Source organism: Clarias gariepinus, chromosome 9 (assembly GCF_024256425.1).
Source record: "Clarias gariepinus isolate MV-2021 ecotype Netherlands chromosome 9, CGAR_prim_01v2, whole genome shotgun sequence".
Classification (NCBI taxonomy): Eukaryota; Metazoa; Chordata; class Actinopteri; order Siluriformes; family Clariidae; genus Clarias; species Clarias gariepinus.
The window spans coordinates 31,169,499-31,190,000 of NC_071108.1; the positions used below are offsets into that span (position 1 = coordinate 31,169,499).

The 20,502-nt window shown below is 38.0% G+C and overlaps 2 protein-coding genes across 2 annotated transcripts; one reads left to right on the top strand and one right to left on the bottom strand.

Moving 5' to 3' along the window:
• Positions 1-1,005: 1,005 nt before the first annotated feature.
• ubl4a (ubiquitin like 4A) lies at positions 1,006-6,806 on the top strand. Its single transcript, XM_053503804.1, has 4 exons — positions 1,006-1,184; positions 3,617-3,722; positions 3,908-4,149; positions 5,313-6,806. Exons 1-4 carry the CDS (start codon positions 1,137-1,139, stop codon positions 5,418-5,420), a joined length of 504 nt encoding a protein of 167 aa, XP_053359779.1. The 5' UTR covers positions 1,006-1,136; the 3' UTR covers positions 5,421-6,806.
• Positions 6,807-7,337: 531 nt separating this feature from the next.
• rab7b (RAB7b, member RAS oncogene family) lies at positions 7,338-19,799 on the bottom strand. Its single transcript, XM_053503803.1, has 6 exons — positions 19,626-19,799; positions 18,875-18,943; positions 16,483-16,609; positions 10,993-11,211; positions 9,407-9,535; positions 7,338-8,437 (listed from the first exon to the last, which is right to left on the bottom strand). The coding sequence occupies exons 2-6, from the start codon at positions 18,925-18,927 to the stop codon at positions 8,348-8,350; spliced, it is 618 nt and encodes a 205-aa protein (XP_053359778.1). The 5' UTR covers positions 18,928-18,943; positions 19,626-19,799; the 3' UTR covers positions 7,338-8,347.
• Positions 19,800-20,502: the final 703 nt, after the last annotated feature.

Sequence of the window (20,502 nt, forward strand, 5' to 3'; positions counted from 1 at the left end):
AAAAAAAAAGAAATCTGAAAATTATGTTTTTTGTGTGTGACTTGCAGCATTGCACAAAACCGAAAAAAAAAAAAACTGATTAACTTCATTATTCTATACGCATTTTTAAAATATACTTTAAAGTAACTTCCTAAGTTTTTAGCTTTTCTCCTAGAGCTGAATTTTCTACTTAAGTCAAACAGTTAATTTAACATAAAAGTATTTTTTTTATTTTTCATTTGAAACCTCTGACTAAATAAGGTATCGTTTGTGTACATACGGTATGTACCCTACTCATTTGTGTCATTTACATTTGATTGGATGTGCTGCTACTGTTTATCTGAATTTGACTATTATTATTATTATTATTAGTCAATTTAAAGATGTAGTCGGCAAATACCTTTTCTAACCCTTTAAGATGTTCATGATAGATGAAATACAAAAAAGAAAATAATTTCAGTTTGAAACCAAAAGTATTGCTGAAGATGAATTTTTGCAAATATTCTCACACACATTTGCACATACTCATACACATTCACATATAGACTGCATGTGAAATGAAATAGCCTGCATGCATTTCGACTGCATGTGTACTGTGTTAATATGTATACTGGGCTGTGGAAGGAAACTACATTAACAACAATTATACGTTTACTGTGATAATTTGGGGTTATTTATTAAAATCAACAATGTACAAAAAGACTGTAACTCCTGCGCATGCGCTGTTTAAAGTAGGTCTTTTTGTAGGAGTTTTTGTGGAACTTAGCGTCGAGAATGCCACTGGTCGCTCCGCCCACTGACGACGACGAGCCAATCAGTTGAAGTTGAAGCTGGGTTTTTTTTTTTTTTTTTTTTATCCCCAATCGTATTTGATAAATCCCGCCTCTTCATTTCGATTGGTCAGTACTTCACGTTACGCTTTATCTGTCCAATCAGAGAATTAAATTTATCCGCAATCGCGAATTCCAGACCCGGAAGCGGGGAATTTGGGGTATAAAACGGGTGGGAAATAAATGTCGAATATGCCGAATTCCAGGTTGATGTTTGTGGCGTCATATCCGTGGGAAGCAGTTCCTCGGAAAAGCTAACGTTGAATAAATTGCTGCGAAAAAGATATAATTTTAGGGGTTGTTTTTATTTTTTAAGCAGATGTCAAGATGATCCTCACAGTTAAACCTCTCCAGGGGAAGGAGTGTAGCGTTCAGGTGGGTTTTAATATCGAATTGTGGTTATCCTAGCCTTCCCTGCTAGTTAGCATAGGGCTAGACTAGCTGAGCGTGGGCTAGCTTCCAGGCTAACAGACTAGGTGTGTGTTCAGTTGTTTTACAGTTTAAAATATAAGTCGGTTACTAACAGTAATGCTCGCGTGCGGGGTGAGTTTTATATAGTGGAATAAAACAGCGCTTGTTGGTTGTAGTGAACCATGTAGTGGGCGTGCGGATCATCAGTCACATCACGATACTTCATTATCACGATACCTCGGTGCCAATTCCATTAGAATTGTAGAACATTCTAGAATATCAGGAATTTCAGATTTGGTAGTAGATATTCAAGAGATTTTACCCCGATTTTGTTACAATTTTAACACTTTAAAATTGTAATGCGTAATTTAATGTGGCCTGTTTCTTATCACTTTAGTTTTCTCACCTAAAAACTAAGTGCAGAATTTAAACAATACAAACTAACTTCAAATACAAGAGTTTAACTTAATAGCACGTGTTCGTCATCCTTCATAATTATTATTCTAAACAAACTTGGCTAATAATTCACTCATGCCACACGGGATGTAAATGTGTAACTTGTTCAGAGTGTGCCGCCTTCACTATTATAAAGAAACGGCAAAGTCTCAAAACTCAACTCTTCTGTGAGCGCGTGGGTTGACTGGTGGGCGCGTGCAGCTTCTAATGGACCGATTTGCCCTGGCGATGTTTTGAGACTGGTGATGTGTGATGAAGGGGTTTGAGACTAACTCTCTCACAGGGTTTGGAGAACAGACAGATTGGAAGCTTTTAGTGTGCACAATTTATTTTTTTTGATAACATAATACGTTTCTGTTGCGCCACTCGGAAGCTTCTGCACTTGGGAATTGTTTATATCTGAGGATGATCAACCAACCACCAATCAAACTGAAAACCAGGCAATTCTGTTCACTGGTTGATCGACCCATTTATCTATATTATAAATGTAAAAAGCGTTTTTAAAATTTTCAGTTCGGAGTCAGCGTGGCGATACGTGAATCACCACACACCCAAGAATCATGATTCAAAACTGAATAAAAAAAAATATATATTTTCTTTCTCTCCTTCTTCCCCCAGCTCTACTATGTAGGAGACGTTATTTGTGCTGTTGCTTTGTAGTGCACATACAGTTTGTGTGTATGTGTAGAGGTTTGGATTTTGGCCATGTTTACTGAACCAACCCTTCACTGTCCTCTGGATTAATTGTTCAAGGGCATGAAGTATAAACACAAAAAGGGTTTTTTATTGACTATAAAAACAGACGTTGGTTTTCAATTGAATGTTGGTGACGTTGGTGTTCTTGAATTTGACATAACTAGCTAAACACAAACACAGACGCCCTACAGCACAGCCCGAACTGTGGAAGGGAAAACTACAGACTGGTTTCTAACTACCTCATCGTTTATGCTGCTTCATCCTGTCACAGGGGGGGCGTCTGGAGCATATCCCAGGAGACTTCGGGCCAATCTATAACAGGACTCAAACATTCATTCACACACTATGGGCAATTTGGGAACACCAGTTATCCTAATCTGTTATCCTAAACCTTTTGAACCGGACCTTGGGGGTGCGAGGCGACAGTGCTAACCACTATACCACTGTGCCGCCTTTAAGATCATCAAACTAATTTTTAATGTTACATAAAGGTAACCTGAGTAAATACAAAATGCATTTTTTAAGGTTTTATTTAATTTGTTAAGTGAAAACCCCTAGGGTTAGGGCTAACCTCTAAACCTAATAACCGGTCGTGCCACCCTTTCGGCAATCAAGCGTTTGCGATAACTGGCAATAAGCCACTTGTTCTGCCGCATAGCTCAACTGCACTTAAGCTTGTGGTCACAAACATGATGGCCAGACACGTCTTCTTCAGGATTTTCTTTTTATTAAAAACTTTTTTTTTTTAATCGGAAGATTTCATAAGTCGCAGGATCCATCAATTATGGCACGTTGTCCAGGTCCTGGAGCTGAAAAGTTATTTGACTGTTGGTATGATGTTATTTTTATGACACAGATGTAACAGGATGTACACCTTTCAAAAGTTTAACTTTTGTCTAAATATTCAGTCCACAAAATATTTGGCCAAAGTCCTGGGGATAATTAGGATATTTTTTTGCCAAATGTGAGACGAGCCTTTGTGTTCTTTTTGTCGGCAGTGGCTTGAAATCTTTTAGCCCCATTACTTACTCTTTTCACATAGGGCCAGGCAGGTTTAGACAGGTTTTTCCCTTAATAAATGAAATCATTTAAAAACTATTTTTTTTATTTACTCTGGTTATCTTTGTGTAATTTTAAAATTAGTTTAATGATCTGAATCCTTGATCCTGTGAGAAATATGCAAAAAGTCTGGAAGGTTGGTTTGAGTGTTTTGACGCTTTAATTTTTTTCCATGTTATTCTCAGGTTACAGAAAACGAGAAGGTGTCGACGGTGAAAGAACTGGTGTTTGAGCGCTTGAACATCCCTCCACATCAGCAGCGACTGCTTTACAAAGGGAAAGCCTTGGCAGGTACGAATAAAAACAAATCAGTCTAAACAGGTGACACGTTTTGGAGTTGAGCCCAGAACCCTTGTAGCCTTTAAAAGTGATCACTGCTTCTAAGACTGCAGTAATGTAATCTACCAAATAATTAATAAAGACACAAACAAATGAATATTTCTGATTAGTGAAGTTACACCCCTGTCTTTTTGCAGATGAATACAGGTTGAGCGATTATGCCATCGGCCCAGAGGCCAAGCTGAACCTGGTGGTTCGGCCAACAGGAGAGAGAAACAGTGGCGCCGCTGTCAGCAGTAAGCCCACTACCCCCAGTAGCACCAGTACAGCCAGCAGCAGTGGGAGTGATGGAAATGGAGTATGGCAGTTACTGTCCACTGTCCTGTCCAAACACTTCAGTCCTGCAGATGCAGCTAAAGTCCATGAACAGCTCATTAAGGTACTTTCAGACTTGCCTCCTATCAGAGGGTGTATATTCTTTGGAATAATGACCGCAATATGGTGTGATATGGCCCTCTGTGTCTTTTGGGTGTTTGGCACCAGGATGTTAGTGCTAATCTTTTGTTTTTTGTAATCATATTTTGTTACAATTCTAATTAACCTTGGCAGATAATTTGTCCAAACAGGATGCAGTGCTGAATAGTCTAAATAGTTTGGACAGCACCACCTGCAGGATTGTAGAGAAACAGCAACATCTTACCATTTCAAATGCAAACATTCTATAAATTTCTTTAAAAAAAAAAAAAAACTTTCGGAGGCCAATCAATTGGTCTCTGTTGCCCTGTTTTTCCCTGTGATTTGTGCTACATTGGCTTTTTCTCTAGGATCAAAACAGACGGGTTGACCTTTGGTCCCCATGAGTATGCATGACCCCTGCATGCCATACCATAAGATCTTATTCTAAAGTATTATTTTTCTCAAATGTATAGCTAAATTTAATGTTGTGTAAAGTCCTCAAATAAGTAAGTATTTGCTTTATTTACAGCAGCTACAGTCAGTCTCTCACCAGCCTCTTTTTTTTTCCTCTTCACATTCAAAAGACGCTTATCATGTTACTGAGAAAGTATCAAGTCCTCTATTTGTAAAGATTTTCCCATGTCAGTCAGTGAACTCTGACTGTGACAGAGCACTGACGCCAGAGACTCCTACTGTTGAGTTTTAAAATAATGGAAGTATTATTTGAGGCGTCCGACATGCTCCGATATGGTTACCAGCCGGCTGTGATACACACACACACAGACACACAGATAAGCACAGCAGGTGTCTGACGATGTCTGATGTTATCTATGTTGTTTATCCTTAACAAAAAGGTTTTATATGTTTGGTCAAAAACACATGGTGTTATGTATGTTTGTAAAATCAAAGAAAATTTTAACATGTCCTTGTGAAATCAGGGAAACCAAAAAAAAAAAAAAGGTTGTATAGATGTCTGATCTGGAGATGAACCAGGAAGTGTTGGCTCAGCGGAAGGCAGAGAAAGTGTGAGATAGAGAGTTGACACATTTACATCAGAACAATAAAGAAGAAATGCAAATTAGGATACATTTGAAATATCACTTAGTGATTACATTAAGATTAAAAAAAAAAAAAATTCTCTTACAGGATTACGAGCGGTCTCTCAGACAGCTCAGCCTAGACGATATCGAGCGTCTGGCTGGACGTCTGCTGCACCCTGAGGCAGAGGGAATGGATGCGTCATACATGGACTGAGACGAGCTATAGTGTATATACATATATACACACACACACACACACACACACACACACACACACACACACACACACAAACATGCATCCACATACAAAGAGCACACTTTAACAGCAGCAACCTGATGTTTGGTCCCACGTATGCGACGAGGACGTTTCAGATCGACGGGACCATAACACCGGACTTCAGGTCGGGCCGCGCATGACCGCGGCTCAGCTCAAATACTCAACAGAGAATTCCTTTTCAGTCTTTTTGAACAGTAATTGAAATGTTATGTGCAGCACTTCTATCCGCACCATGTTTCCATTTTCTTGCCTTCAGATGCAAACGTGACGGCCAGTGTGCTACGTGTTTTTGTTTTTCATGATTGGGTTAAGTTCAAGTCGTTGTACTACCCAAGCTGCATTTTTCTTTTGAGCGTATAGAATGTCTCAAATTGAAAAGAAAAAAAAAAAGGGATGCATCTCTTTCGTTGCGTGTTAACAGGAGCTGGATTAACATAACCACAACATGAACGTACAGATTAAACCTCACGCATGAACAGAAGTGGTGATCGATTTTTTTGCCTGCACTTGATTACTGTTTTTAACTTGCCCTCATCAACAACTTTTTAAAGAACCGAGTGTGGCCTGTTACACGGTTTATCCAGGCTTTGAGGGATCGAGTCAATAGAATTTAAGCTCAGATTTCCTTTAAAAGCAGCAAAAATGGGGGAAGGAAATAGTTGTGATATTTGTTACAGCCTTTACTTTACAGTTTACACAACTACACATCCTGTTGACTAATTAGCAGGCTGGCTAGTTAGCGTAGCCACAGGCAGGTTGCCATAGAAAGCAATTTATTATTGATGTGTATTTCAACCCTCATAAATAATGGCATTTTAAAAACAGTATTGAAATGCAGAGTTACTTTAAACTCGAATGATCCTGTGATGTTTATTTTAGGCTTTTCAGTCTACACACGCTGCTTAACGTTATGTTTCGATGCTTAACGGACCTATTTATGATAGTCAAGGAGTTATGTTCATCACTACTGACCACAAAGTTAGTGCTGGGCCATGCGCAGGTAAACACTCTGACTTTGTAAATACTGTTTTATTATAATTATTATTAAAAAGGACAACCTTCTTGTGACTGGCTTTTTTCCCCCACTTGACTTATTGTGTAGCAGTGCGTTTTATTCCTCTTATACCACAATTACAGCTTTTAATTTATTAACCGGTCATTCTTTTTATACGTTTGTATTTACAGTCCATCTCTCGCAAACATCCGTAAGTTCAGAATGCAGCTTGTCATGTTAAATCATCGTCCTAAGGACTGTGCCATGAAGGAAAACTTACTAACACTTTCAAAACTTTGCAATAAAGAATTTCTTAGAGTAAACCTCAATTATTGTATTTTTTCCCCGTTAAATATTATTTTATTGGAAAAAAAATTACATAATTAGATTGGTCATTTAAGCGCATGTCAATCAGCTATTGCTATAGAAACTAATGTTTTAGACCAGTGCATTAAAGGTCACATATATTACTATTTCTTTAATAAGAAAATCCTTTCATATAATGCAATTTTTTTATTTATTAAACAGCTGCAAAAAAAATCAGAATTGACTGACATGCCTTTCTCATATGAGGTCACATTTGGGGCAAAATCTCATTGGTTTGTTTAAGCCCTGGTTAATACAAATACAAAAAGGACAAAAAGCGAGAATGTGTTTTTTCATGGTACATCTGAATTGCTAAAAATAACTCAAAGGTTCATTAAGCATAAGACATGTCCTTTAATAAACACTGAGTAACAGCTGGATCCGCTGCATGAGCTGTGGTTCTAGACCTTCTAAACAGAACAGAGCTGAGAATTCCACGGCACCGCTGTGTAAAATGAAAAGCAACTTCACGCATCACTAAACACCATGAACAGTTTGATTGTAAATGTATCTTTATTTGTCTATTTGGCTTAGAATATACACTACCAAGTTACACTGGCACATTTGGCCAAAGACTATCCTTTTTTTTTATTTTAGATCATGTTCATCCTGCAATATAAAACAAATTCTCTGATATAAGGTATGTATATATATTAATACAAGTACAGTATGTAAATGTACAAAGATGAAGAGTTGAAAGGAGAAGCGATGAATGAAAAAGACTCAGATGCAGTAAAGTTCTATGCTTCTGCTTTTCCTTTCTTCCTAAAGTGTTCATTTTCCTAACCTTAAAATGTTACCAGATAGCCCGATAGTGACCAAGTCAAAAGGTTTAAAGCACTGGCATCATGTAAGTTAAGGTAAAGTCCTCTAAATGGTGTAAATTAACGTAACTGTATAATATAATATGATCGTGGGACGCCAGGATTTTGTTAGTCAACATCATAAAACTGATCGCCTTTCATGAATGATCAGTCGCTCATATATTCATGACAAGCAAATACAGACAGGTTGGACTTCTTTATCACTGGCGGACTTTATACAGTAGGGAATGCATGATCAGCATAGAAATACATAAGACACATGGAATGATGTTTAACCAAAGGCACAATGATTCAACAGAAGAAAAAAAACAACTGTGTAAGGAAAAGAGGGCGTAGTGACCGTCTTGGACAGAGTAGTGATACTGTGAGATGGCGTTTTTAAAAGGATTGCTATGCTGCAGGAAAGAGGTTGCGCTCTCTCTCTCTCCTGTTTCCTCGAAGTAGCATCATGATGCCACGTGTTGCATGGGACTTGGGGAGATAGGGACGCTGTCATGTGGTATTTCAGACCGTGGAGGTCTTAAAGAGGAAGAGAAGACAAACATGGCAAGGGTGGTGTTGGTGGCTTTCTCTCTCTTATTTTTTTCTTTTTTTTTTTTTGTTCTGTCTCTGCTAGATCATGGTCGTCTCTTTGCCCTCCTTGCCATCAGGGTTTTTTTTTTTTTTCCCCCTCCCGTCCCTCAGCAGCTGCAGCCGTCGTTCGAGGTGGCGGGTCTGTCATTTCCTAGCTTGATCTGGTCGGGGAAATCATACGGCTCCACCTCGGTCTCCTGGAGGAAGGAAGAACAGGGGTCTGGTTAAAACAGGATCGATAAAAATGACCTGGTTCAAGAAATTCTATTAATATCCATTATTCTAAAATTCTATAAGAATTTTAAATCCGTTTGCACAGATTTACGGGTATGAAATGGTCTTGGGCATGGGGATATGTGGATGGACTGGAAATTACACTCATGTAGGAAGGATGGACTTGGATTTAGACTGTAAAAGCTAGATTGGAACTGGATTGTAATTAAGGAAGATGGTTTGAAAATAAATTACACTGGGATATATGGTTAGCGCAGGCCAGCTGCTGTAAAAAGTTTAAGTAGGCCGTACTGACGGTCAAGAATGATCTTCAGAGAAACACAGTTTTACACAGTGAGTGGGCTGCTCTTTAAAAAAAACAAAAACAAAAAAACAAACGAGGATTACCTGTTGAAACTTAAACAGCGCGGATCCCTGTGGCAACAAGTGACAATATATTTTTTTAAAAAGCTGGCTTTTTTTTTTTATGGAAGTCCTGCCGGTGTGTGTTAACGGAGGAGGCTTCAGACATCACGCGTGTATTTGGGGTTTCTAATTACATCATGTCTGAAATGCCAAAGTTATAAGTTACTTTTAAAATGTGTAAATTGTACTGCTGCTGGAACATGGGGATGACGTCGCTAAAATGCGCATATTATTATTGGTCCCAAAAACACCCAAAAACAAGCATAAAAGCATGTGATCTTATCAATCGGTGTTATTTCTTTGCCTATGCAACCCATTTTTTTAAGTCATGTTTGTATAGATGATTGAAGTTCAGTTCATCTTATTGCCTAAGTATTTCAGACCTGTGGGAAACACTGTAGCTTGAGATGGGATGAACAGAAGAAAGATGGAATAGATCAGATTGGACATCTTCAATCCAATAAAAGACACAACCTGCACAATACAGTACACTAAAGTAAAGGAATGCACACGTAACGTCTCCGTACCTGTTTGAGTGCATTACGGGCGATGGTTTGAAAAGCCTGGTCCACGTTGATCGCTTCTTTGGCACTGGTCTCGAAATACGGGATGTTGTTCTTGCTTTGACACCAGGCCTGGGCTCGCTTCGTGGTCACCTGTTCAGGACGAAAAGCTCTCGTCAACAAACATCAAACTTTCATTAATACATTTATTTCTCAGACTGATGCCTAAAAGAAAACCGTCTCCTCCATTGTAACATTCTTCACTGTGTACTGTACGCTGATTGGATTACTAGATCGAATAGACCTATTTATATAAAATAAGAAATTTGTAAACACTGCAGCATACTGTACGCATGTATGAAGTGAGTCCTTAGACATCTTGCTGCTTGTGTAAAGAGGGTCACAACTCTTATTATTGATTTTATTTTCTTTCTCCTTTTATTGGTCTTTATAGGAGGACAGCATGAATAATAACGACAGTACTAACGTACATTTATTAAAAAAAAAAAAAAAAACGGAATCTCTCAAGCACTTATTTTATGGTTGCCAGAACAGAAACTAAAACTACAGCAATAATTAAAAGTTTTAGTTAAAGAAATAAATAAATAAAATATCAATCATTACTCCTAAATGCAAACCCAAGCAATAATCAGTCTATGGCAGTAGCATTAGCCTTAAGCTATGCATTTATACATAAAAAAAAAAAAAAACATTTAAGTAGAAAGTTGTGCTGTCTTAAGAAATGTAAACCATAATCTTTTTAAAATTAATTAATTATCTACAGTAATCTTTTTAGTTACCTTTTAATTACCATATTAGTGTGTTTTTTTATATTTATTATATCAGTCAAGATCTATGTATAAAAAACAAAACTTTTTTTTTTTTTTTTTTGGGTTATTCAGGCTTCTCCATCAAATAGGAAAAACTGCAAATGGCTTCTTATGTAATACATATTATTCACCTCCACACATACAGTGTAAAGAAAAGAATGTTGCTATACATTCGACACAGGTTGATAAAACAACGTGATTCTGTTATATCAAACTCAAAACATTAAGCCTGGTGTTGTGTAGGTATCTCCTGCTCCCCTCTAGCATGACTCCTGTAGTTAATGGAAACCTTCGGGCGCATGGTGGGGCCTCCCTGGATCAACGACGCTCTTTTTCGCCTGCTGGTTCCCACATGTACACAGGAGGCTGTGATGCACAGGGTGTACTGGTGCCTTTCTGTCATTGACTTTCTTTTTTAGCAATCTGTTCTACATTGTGGGATCAGACCTGACAACCTGGCCTTGGCTCGAGCCGTGCGCGTCCATGATCCTGTCACCAGTTTGTGTAAAGGATGAATAGGAAATAATAAAGAGCTGAAATAGTTCTCATTTGTCTCATCTTCTTATATTAATTACATTTTAAATAAATAAAAAAAATAAAATTGGTGTGACTGTTGTTCGGTATCAGTGTCTGGGGCCACTACATTTATACATCCCGATCTACCGCGCTCCCAGACACGAGCTCGACGGAAGACGTATTGACCCCCTAAAACAGACATATCGACACGTTCCACACAAATCGGCACATCGTCGTTCCCGCCCGGTCGCGGGCCGCACTGACCTGTCTGTTCTCCAAGTCGATCTTGTTCCCGAGTACGACAAAGGGGAAGTTCTCGGGGTCGCGGGGGCTGGCTTGGATCAGGAACTCGTCCCTCCAGCTGTCCAGGGTCTTGAAGGTGTTCGGAGAGGTGACGTCATAAACCAGCACGCAGCAGTCGGCGCCCCTGTAGAACGCTACGCCCAGAGACTGGAAACGCTCCTGTCCGGCTGTGTCCCAAATCTATCGACACAAAACAGAAAGCCGGATTAAATACACAAGATTAATCATTCATTAAAATTATTTATTTAATTACTTTTATATATAGTATATACATACTTCTACTATACTTATCTCAGTAATTAAAAGTTTTGTCTATTCTTATAGATGTTTTTATAGATGTTAACCAAACAAACCTGCTACATACACATATATAAACTTTATCATTCGAACACCACCTCTCATAAAGCTAGTGTACAATAATATGTAAAATGCATTCCTGTACAATCTTTATATATTTACTTGCTCCAAATATTTGTATATACATCCAGATTTAAACCCAGACTGGCGTGAAGTTAAGCGACATAGTTCAATCTATTAAAATGTCGGCTACACATCTAGCTCATGGTCCTCAAACTTAATATTCAAAGGTCTGTACAAGGTCAATGGTCCCAGAACGGTTGGCCATAAGCAAATGACTTTTCTTTCCCCAACTTGCTTATAAATTACAAGCAACCATACATTTACGTATAAGGCAGTCCAAGACAAAATACATTCAAACATAGCAATAACTGCGACTGTAATCAGATGGTAAACCAAAACAACTCTAACTTTAAAACAGCATGCGTTCAAGTATCAGAAAGATTTAAACTACATTTAAATTGGTACAAAAGACGGTTGATTGCAGATTGTTGCTCATCAACCTAAACAGCTCCAACATTTAACATTAAAAAGTTTACAGATTTTTAAAAGGAAAAAAAAAAGATTAATCAAAAGAGAAAAATCTTCACAGACTGATTTTCATGCTGAAACAAACTAAATAAGAAAATTATATATATATATATATATATATATATATATATATATATATATATATATATATATATATATACAAATTTTTTTTAAATGCTTGAATAAACTGACTAAGCAAACCAAACAGACCTGAAAAGACAACACAACAAGACACAAAATAATTTTAAAGTAAACTTTACAGAATGCTCGAAGGGGCCATTCACATCACTTCTAAAAATACACGGAAAATGGCAGCCACGTCACGTTCTGTCTTTCCAAATCGTCACGAGCTTCATCTCCTGTGACGTCTGCCTTGTTGCTTCTCATCATCCTTCAAGCACAAACAGAATTTTACCAGCTGAACCAAACAGACTGATCCACGAGTAAATTGGTTGTGGCTATCTGAAAACGCACAAATATTGAGATGGTGTCGGTAAAGATGATGTCCTCGAGGAAATCTCCATGCTGTGGGACGAATAAAGGTATATCAAATCTTTTCCCTATCACAATCGTGCTCGTCATGCGTCTTCATTTAAAATTGCAAAATCAAACAGGCAAAATATGCGACACGTGAGCGGCCACGAAGACAGTGAAAACACACCGAAGGCTGGTCGGAGGAATAGCACAATCTGACTTCAATTGGCTGCCTAAACCTTGACACAGACCTTTACTTTGCAAATTTGGATCATGAGATCTTTGCTGCACAAAGGATGTGACTAACGCTGACAGAAGTCGCCAAAGTCTCGCTTTTCCGTGCCCGCAGGACAGAACGTAAAGCCCGATAGCCTTTAGGGAACTCGCCAATTCCGACTGGGCGCCTGTTAGCCATTGATGAGTAGAACATGTTTTTATTTTAAAGTAGGAAACATATACTTTATTACACTATATATTTGATGTGTGGTCTAGAAGCCTAACTTAAACACGTTAACAAAAAGGACACACCCCATAAAAGCACAAGACAGTCCTGATGTACACCCTCTACTCATCATACACCTGCACATTCTAGATAATATCTCTGTATCTGGTGTATGGGGAAATAAGCGGTTACACACAATGCCAGTGTTCTTCTTGAATTAACGGCACGTGGAGGGGAAAAAAAAAGCTCAATTATACAACGCGAGATGAACTCAGCGATCTTCCTCTTGTACTTCCTTTCTGGTCCCATTTCACACATGTTGGTGAGTCATGCGCTCACTGGCACATGAGGATCAGCACCCCACTCTGCTCCACTCCACGGCACGGCACAACATGGCACACAAACTTGTTTATACACAGCCAGTGGCTTCTGGGAAATCAGCATGAATTCACCTGGCAGGTGTGTGACTAACACATCACAAACAGACAGGGTTTGTCAGGATGCTCGGTAGGTCCGACATGCTTAAACACCCTGGTGCATGCACACACTCGTACACGCTTACTCTGTAACACAGGCGGCATCTAGAATCACGAGTACTGGAGCTCGGTGTGGTTTACTAAGAGCTCTGAATAAGTCTGACTTGCGTGATTAAAGAATGAGAGAATAAAGTCATGTGGCTTGTTTCCATAACAAACAGTGACTAAGGAAACTAGCATGACTGTAGCAAACTGACACGTCAACAGTTTGGAAGTGTTTGTTCTTGGAGCAGGTGATCCGAATCCCAAAATAAATAAATAAATAAATAAAACAAGTATCACATTTATAGCGGTTGGCAGACGGCCCTATACAAAGCAACTTAAGATTTTTATCTCATTCTACATGTAAGCAGTGGAGGGTTAAGGGCCTTGTTTAAGCATCCAACAGGGGCAGCTTGGTGGTACCGGTAACCTTTCGATAACACCACTGAACAACCCCCTGTCCTGTATTACTGATCGAATTTCGAGCTGCTAAACAACATTTAAAAAATAATACACAGTATACTCAAAAACAGAGATTTTTTAACAGAGGACGTTTCATTTAGGGACTATCTGACCATTCTGATTCATTACACATTCAAATTCCATACAAACTTAAATAATTCTTTTGATTGTGTAAAAGCTGCTTTGGGACAATGCCAATTGTTAAAAGCTCTATACAAATTGAATTGAATCAGATAAGTCGATGTCATGCCTTCTGGTGTGTCATAGCAGCACTGTCACGTTTTCAAAGATGACACATTAAATGTGGAAATTTTTGTAAAGGTTAAATTTGTAATTTACAGAAACAGTTATTAAAAGGAGTTTTAGACTACAGTGAACCCTCTACATAGGCAATTTTCAACTTACGGTAAAAATATTTGCGTCGACATGTGGAGCAGTTTCGGTATACGAGCGATCAAGCCATCACACGCGCTGATGGTTCCACGCGCCTCCGGTAGCGAACAACACATTTTTGAGTGAGTGCAGTAACGTCTTTTTGTGCAAGGTTCAGTGAGGATATAACATCACACACACTTGATAAGAAAAAACAGGAGCTACTTTCAGTGGAAATAAAAAATTAAAGAACTAATTGGTAATACCGTGTTCTGATCGTCTGTTTCCATATAGCAAGAAAAAATATGTCGTCAAGTAATGTTTAATGCCTGTTTATTTTGTATTTTACTTCATTAATGTGTCTTTACGATAAGTTTTGATTGTTTTCATATGCACAAACTGATTAGATTTGGTAATATTTCCGGGCAGCTGGAACAGATTTACATCGTTTTCTTTGGGAAAATGCGTTTTGCTATACAAAATTTCGAGCTACAAACTCGCCTCCGCAACGGATAATTTTTATGACAAGGGTCCTCTGTACACAGAAAAATACTGTAAAACATTTGTATGTAAAACGCAGACGAACAACATTTTTAAAAAGCGACGCTGGGTTTCTAAACGGGAACTTATGCAGATTCTGTGGCAGATCCTTTGTTTGGCCAAAAGCAAGTTTGTATCTGCTAAAGATATAAGCATAAAGAGACAGCCAATTCAATTCCATTTTCTGGCATTAAGATTTTCAATCTTTTTTCTTTTTATTTATTTTTTGTACCTGTGTAACCATTTACTTGAACAGGAAACCTTGACCCTTGTCTGATGTGACTCAGCTTTATAAAATATAAAAACAGCTTTATAACTTTAAATGTTTTTAAAAAAAACTGTCACATCTCATACAAAATGATAATCTTTATTTCTTGTCACTATTCAGCTCCGCACTCCAGTCCAGTGAGTGGCGCCGTTGTACCAACTGCATATAAATTCAAAAGAAGAAGCAGCAATAAGATTGCAAAATGCGAGTATGTACAGAAGAGAGAGACGCAGTTTCTTTTCTGGAAAAGCTGTGATGTATTTATCAGGACCTCGTCAATTTTAGACCATTTAATGTTTATAGGTTTAATCATTTAAATCATTTTAAAAAGTGTAAATCGAAACCTGAGCTATTGATTGAATTAACTGAATCGAACAACAAAAGATCAATCAACGCTGACGGATTTAAAATGCACAGCTCTAGTATGTACGGTACATTATTTATCTGGAGGCTGCTCATCAGTCATGGCTTGAGACGTTAGCTCAAAAAGGATGTTTTAACAGATTTGTTTTAACCTGGCCATGATGTTTAAAGGTGAACAGAATTTCAAACTGACGCAGCTCAACCATTCATGGTGAAGAGAGTGAAGAAGTGCAGCACCATGAAAACAAAACAACTTAAAGGTAAGAATAATAAAAAAAGAGGGAGAGCCTTTCAGCCATGCTAGCTGCTTATTTAACCCTGTGTTAGCGGGAAGGTTCATGTACCTGAACTCTCAATGTTTTGTAAAATTCTACTTCAAAAAAAAAAAAAAAAAAAAACTTTTGCCTTATTAGTAGTTAATCAGAATATTGAATGTTTCTCTTAGTTTCCCTGGGAAAAGGAAATGTTTTGCATTTTCGGATCAAGGTACAACATGTGCCATTCATTATAGTTCTCACTGTGCACAAAAAAATAATGGTTAACTAAAATTATTACTTTTACCTCCTGAAGCCATGGTGTCTACCACATAAAACTGACTAAAACTCAGAAATTGGAAACTTCAGTGGCACGTTTAGGTGCAGGATCTTAAGGAAGCAATCAAGCAGCCATGGACTGAACGAGTGACACCAGAGAACTGCAGATGTCTTGACTCTATGCCCAGCCAGATCCAGCAGGTTTTGCAAAATAAAGGATTTTATGCTCAATATTGATTGCTGCATTAAATATATTTGTATTATTCAGATTTTTATTTAAAAGTTTTGAAAGTGTCAATGTCAAATAAAAACAATGAATTTTAATACTTATGGTCACTGCTGTATCTCCTACTGCAGGAGATTCAAACTCAGATTTTGGATATTTAAGGCTTTAGCACAGCAAATCTGTTGCACATATTAAGTTAATAAAAAACAAACAAACTATAAAACACTGTACTGAAACCATGACGCCTACCATAGGAGAAGTTTCATTAACGTCAACTGGACACGACTTCCATTACAAAAAAACAAAAACAAACACACAATTAAATTAACACATAAAACCAGAAGTAAAGAGATGAAAACCCGGACCTGCATGGTGACCAGCCTGTCGTCCACCATCACCTCTTTGGTCAAAAAGTCAGCGCCGATCGTGGCTTTATACTGGTTGCTGAACTTGTTATTGACATACTGGTTCATTAAAGAAGTCTTTCCAACCCTGAAAAAGAAAAAAAAATTATTTAATCATTGCATAAACGTGTCCTCTATGATTAACTAAGCATTACACTCATTACAATTATAAATATTATAATAATCCTGGCTATTATAACAGAAAATACAGATGAGTGGAGGGTAAACACACCGCCATGACTCAGCAGCAGCACTGCTCACACAAGCAGAAGGAAATCAATACGATTCCTCTCGTCTGGTACAGAGTCACGTTTCTTATCTTTTATATCGCAACCTGAGAAACTCCAGAGACACTCGTTAAATTTAACCTTTTAACTCCCTATTGATCATTTGATTTTGGCCATTCTGATATAGGGATTGAAGCACTACAGGGTATGACATTACAGGAAACTAATCAGCGATTTGCTGAGAGTTACTGTTACTACCCATCGAGACTTTGATTGTTTTTCAGCATGTTTTGGCAAACAGACAATGATTATTCTGTTTTATTTACTAATGAGCAACACACACACACACAAACATACATACATAATATGTATTTTCAGAATACAAAAAGAAAATATATATGTACTGCTCATCATTCTATTCTCATTTCAAAACGAGGTTGCTAATATATTGCGCAAAGTCTAAACTGCTAGTGCGCCTGTTGTGCTGGACAGATGCGGGAGCTATACACTGAGAAATCTTGTGCAAAACAAACATTAACAATGTTTTTTTTATTTGTTTACGCCTAATAGCAATGAATCAATTAATGATTAATCAGCCTTTTTAACACTGATAAAGACACTATTAGAGTTTTTTTTATAGAAAACTTTGAAACGCTTTATGATTTCAAATCCGATAAGTCAGAAGCAGTTGGAGGATCTGGCTGTGGTAACTAAGGTAACAAAAGCATTGCAACTTTGTCTAGTCTGTGTAAATGCGAACCACACCTATAGCCAGGCTGAAACCTGGAAGACAAGGGAAACTCCTGAACGGAAAGTGAATTCCCCCATCATACAGGTTAAAATCTTTGCCACAACCCAGAGTTCGGCCAAAAAAACGAAAGTAAAACCTCATTGAAGATCAAGTGAACCTGGGCAAAGGTGTGTTCTGAAGTAACGCTAGTGTAACTGAGGGTAAAGGTTTAAAAATTAAAGTCCAACTTAATGTACAGCATGTGATGGTGTGTGTGATTGCGTGTATGATTATATTTCTTGATTATAAAACCTGATAATCTTAGTTATCAAAGTTAATAACAGTAATCTCTGTTGCTTCAACCACATGAACTACAAAAATAAGGGAACATTTTAAAGTTAATGTAGGTCACTTGCATATTTACTTCAGTCAAAATATTTAACAAATCATGTTCGCATCAATCCGTAAAATCTTATTCATTAGATTATGCAACCAACTTTTTTTTTTTCAAGGGAAAAATTTGCTTTACATCGATACATCATCAAATATTATTTATGAAATTTCAGGAAGGTGTAATTACCACCAGATTTGAAAAGCTGGGCAAAACTCTATAACAGTTTATGGATCATTAATCAGGTACAAAATCCAACAATTTGGCTTTAAAGTTTATTGGTGTGTTTGAAGCAAATTGCTGTTCTGGTCTATCTTTCTTTTTTCCTTTCAGTACAATCAAATTGATTTGTTGTATTAAATAATAATAATGATAATAATATTAAAAAAAAAACACACACACAGGTTGACTTTGTTCTTAGCTATCGTCATCTATACCACTTTATCCTGTATTCAGGGTCGCTGGGCGCCTGGAGCTTATCCCAGGAGTCTTAGGGCACAAGGCGGGGTACATCCTGGACACAGTGCCAATTCATTGCAGGGCACACACACACTTACTCACACACTCATTCACGCACTATGGGCAATTTGTAAATGCCAATTAAGTCAAGTAGGTTTATTTTTTTTTTTTCATTTTAACCCCATACAGTTTAAACCAAGGTGCTACATGCAACATGAATTAGCAAGGCTAGCGAAGACAACACCATAAATAAACAAAAACTATCTAGGAATTATTCAACAAGACAACAAAGTGCACACAGCCTAATCTGTACGTTTTTGGACTGTGGGAGGAAACCAGATCACCCAGAGGAAACCCAGCAAGCACGCACACAGAACGCGAACCCTGGAGGGGCGAGGCGACAGTGCTAACCGTTACGCCGAAATCAGACTTCTTTTCTGTACAATTTAAGGACCTGTTTACTTACGAAAGGAGAAGTGGTGCCCGTGTGTGAGAGTGAGACAAACTGAGAGAGAGAGAGAGAGAGAGAGAGAGAGAGAGACTTACCCAGAATCACCAAGGATGATCACCTTAAGCAGCACCTTTTTACGAGAGGCCATGACGTCCAGACCAGATCTGCAGATCAGACACAGACACACAGACGGATCAATTTCCAGACCTGAACACTTGGATTTCTACTCACAAGTGCTTGTGCTTCACCCTCACTAAAAATGAAGCTTATTTGCTCCAGTAAAGCCCAGGTTGACCATTTTATTCAGTTTTATTCAGAAAGCTTTAACACTGACCTGGAGGTAATTCTGACCTGCATAACACCACAGAAATCTTACAACATTTATTCAAGTTTTGGCTGCCAAACATGGTCGTCAGGCACAAACACTGTTGCTAAGGCTGGCACAAAATATCAATAATGACGTCACTGGATGAAAAAATATACGTTGCCCACAGTGACGAAGGTGAAAACGCTTGCTGTGATTTTCTTTGCATGTATTTTAAAAAGGGGAAAAAAAACTATTTATAAAAAATAAAAAAACTATTTAAAGCAAAACAAAACAGTACAAGTCCCGGAACTGAATCTTCTTCGCCATAAAACAGTCGTTTTTTATGATTTGTTAAAGCTAAACGCGTATACAACGATGCACACTGATGTATTTGATACGATATTAAGAATAATGTTAAATATCATCCGCATGCTCTCATCTCTACTTGCTGCCATGATGTTATTCCTGTGGTTTATTTTATTATTTTATTTTTTGGTTTGTTTTGAAGGAAGACGAACAGGGAGGAATATAAACCCTACCTCCTTCCGAAACCGGAACACAGCGTTTAGGTCTGAGAAAGAAACGAACTCCGTGAATGTGACCGAGCAACAGAAATCTTATATCCAGCGTTCTGAGTTAAAGAGAAACACATCTGCTGAGGAGACTCGCCGCCTTCCTAAAACACAACATGGCCGCCATGCAGTCACAAGGGACTGACGCAGCGCTGACCTGACTCACAAACCGGAAGTGACATCCCTCTGTCTTCACTATTATTATTCTTATTATTTTACGTTTTACAGATCTCCAGAATAACAATTTCATTCACATAATGGTATTTTTAGTTTTTAAAACAAATATTTATCATCCATTAAACCACAACACACACTTTCAACTACCATTTATTTTTATTTTCCGCGCAAGTGAATTATAAAATCCCCGGATGTACCCTCAGCGTACTTATTAGTATGCGAGTGCGTCGAGCTAAAGTATGTATTTTGAAAGGCGGGAGTCACTCGGCATACTAGTTAGTAGGCAAGTGGGCGTACAACATTATTTACATGGTTTTCAGATGATTTTTCTCTCATTTTATTTTCTTCCTGTGATTAAAAACAAATTATCGTATTCTTAATAAATGTATAACCATGCGGTTTAGTAATTAGCAGCGGTCACCTCGCACCCCCAGGCTTGGAGGTTTAAATCTAGACTTGTGTGTGTGTGTGGAGTTTAGAGGGTTTCCTCTGGGTGATTAGGTTTCCTTCCACAGTCCAGAGACTAATCTGGCATTCCTAAATGTGTGAATGAGCATCTGTGTGTGTGTGTGCCCTGCCATGATTTTCTTTCATCGATTAATCAAATCATACAGGAGGAAATGTAGGAGGAAACCGGGGTACCCAGAGGAAACACACACCAAAGGCA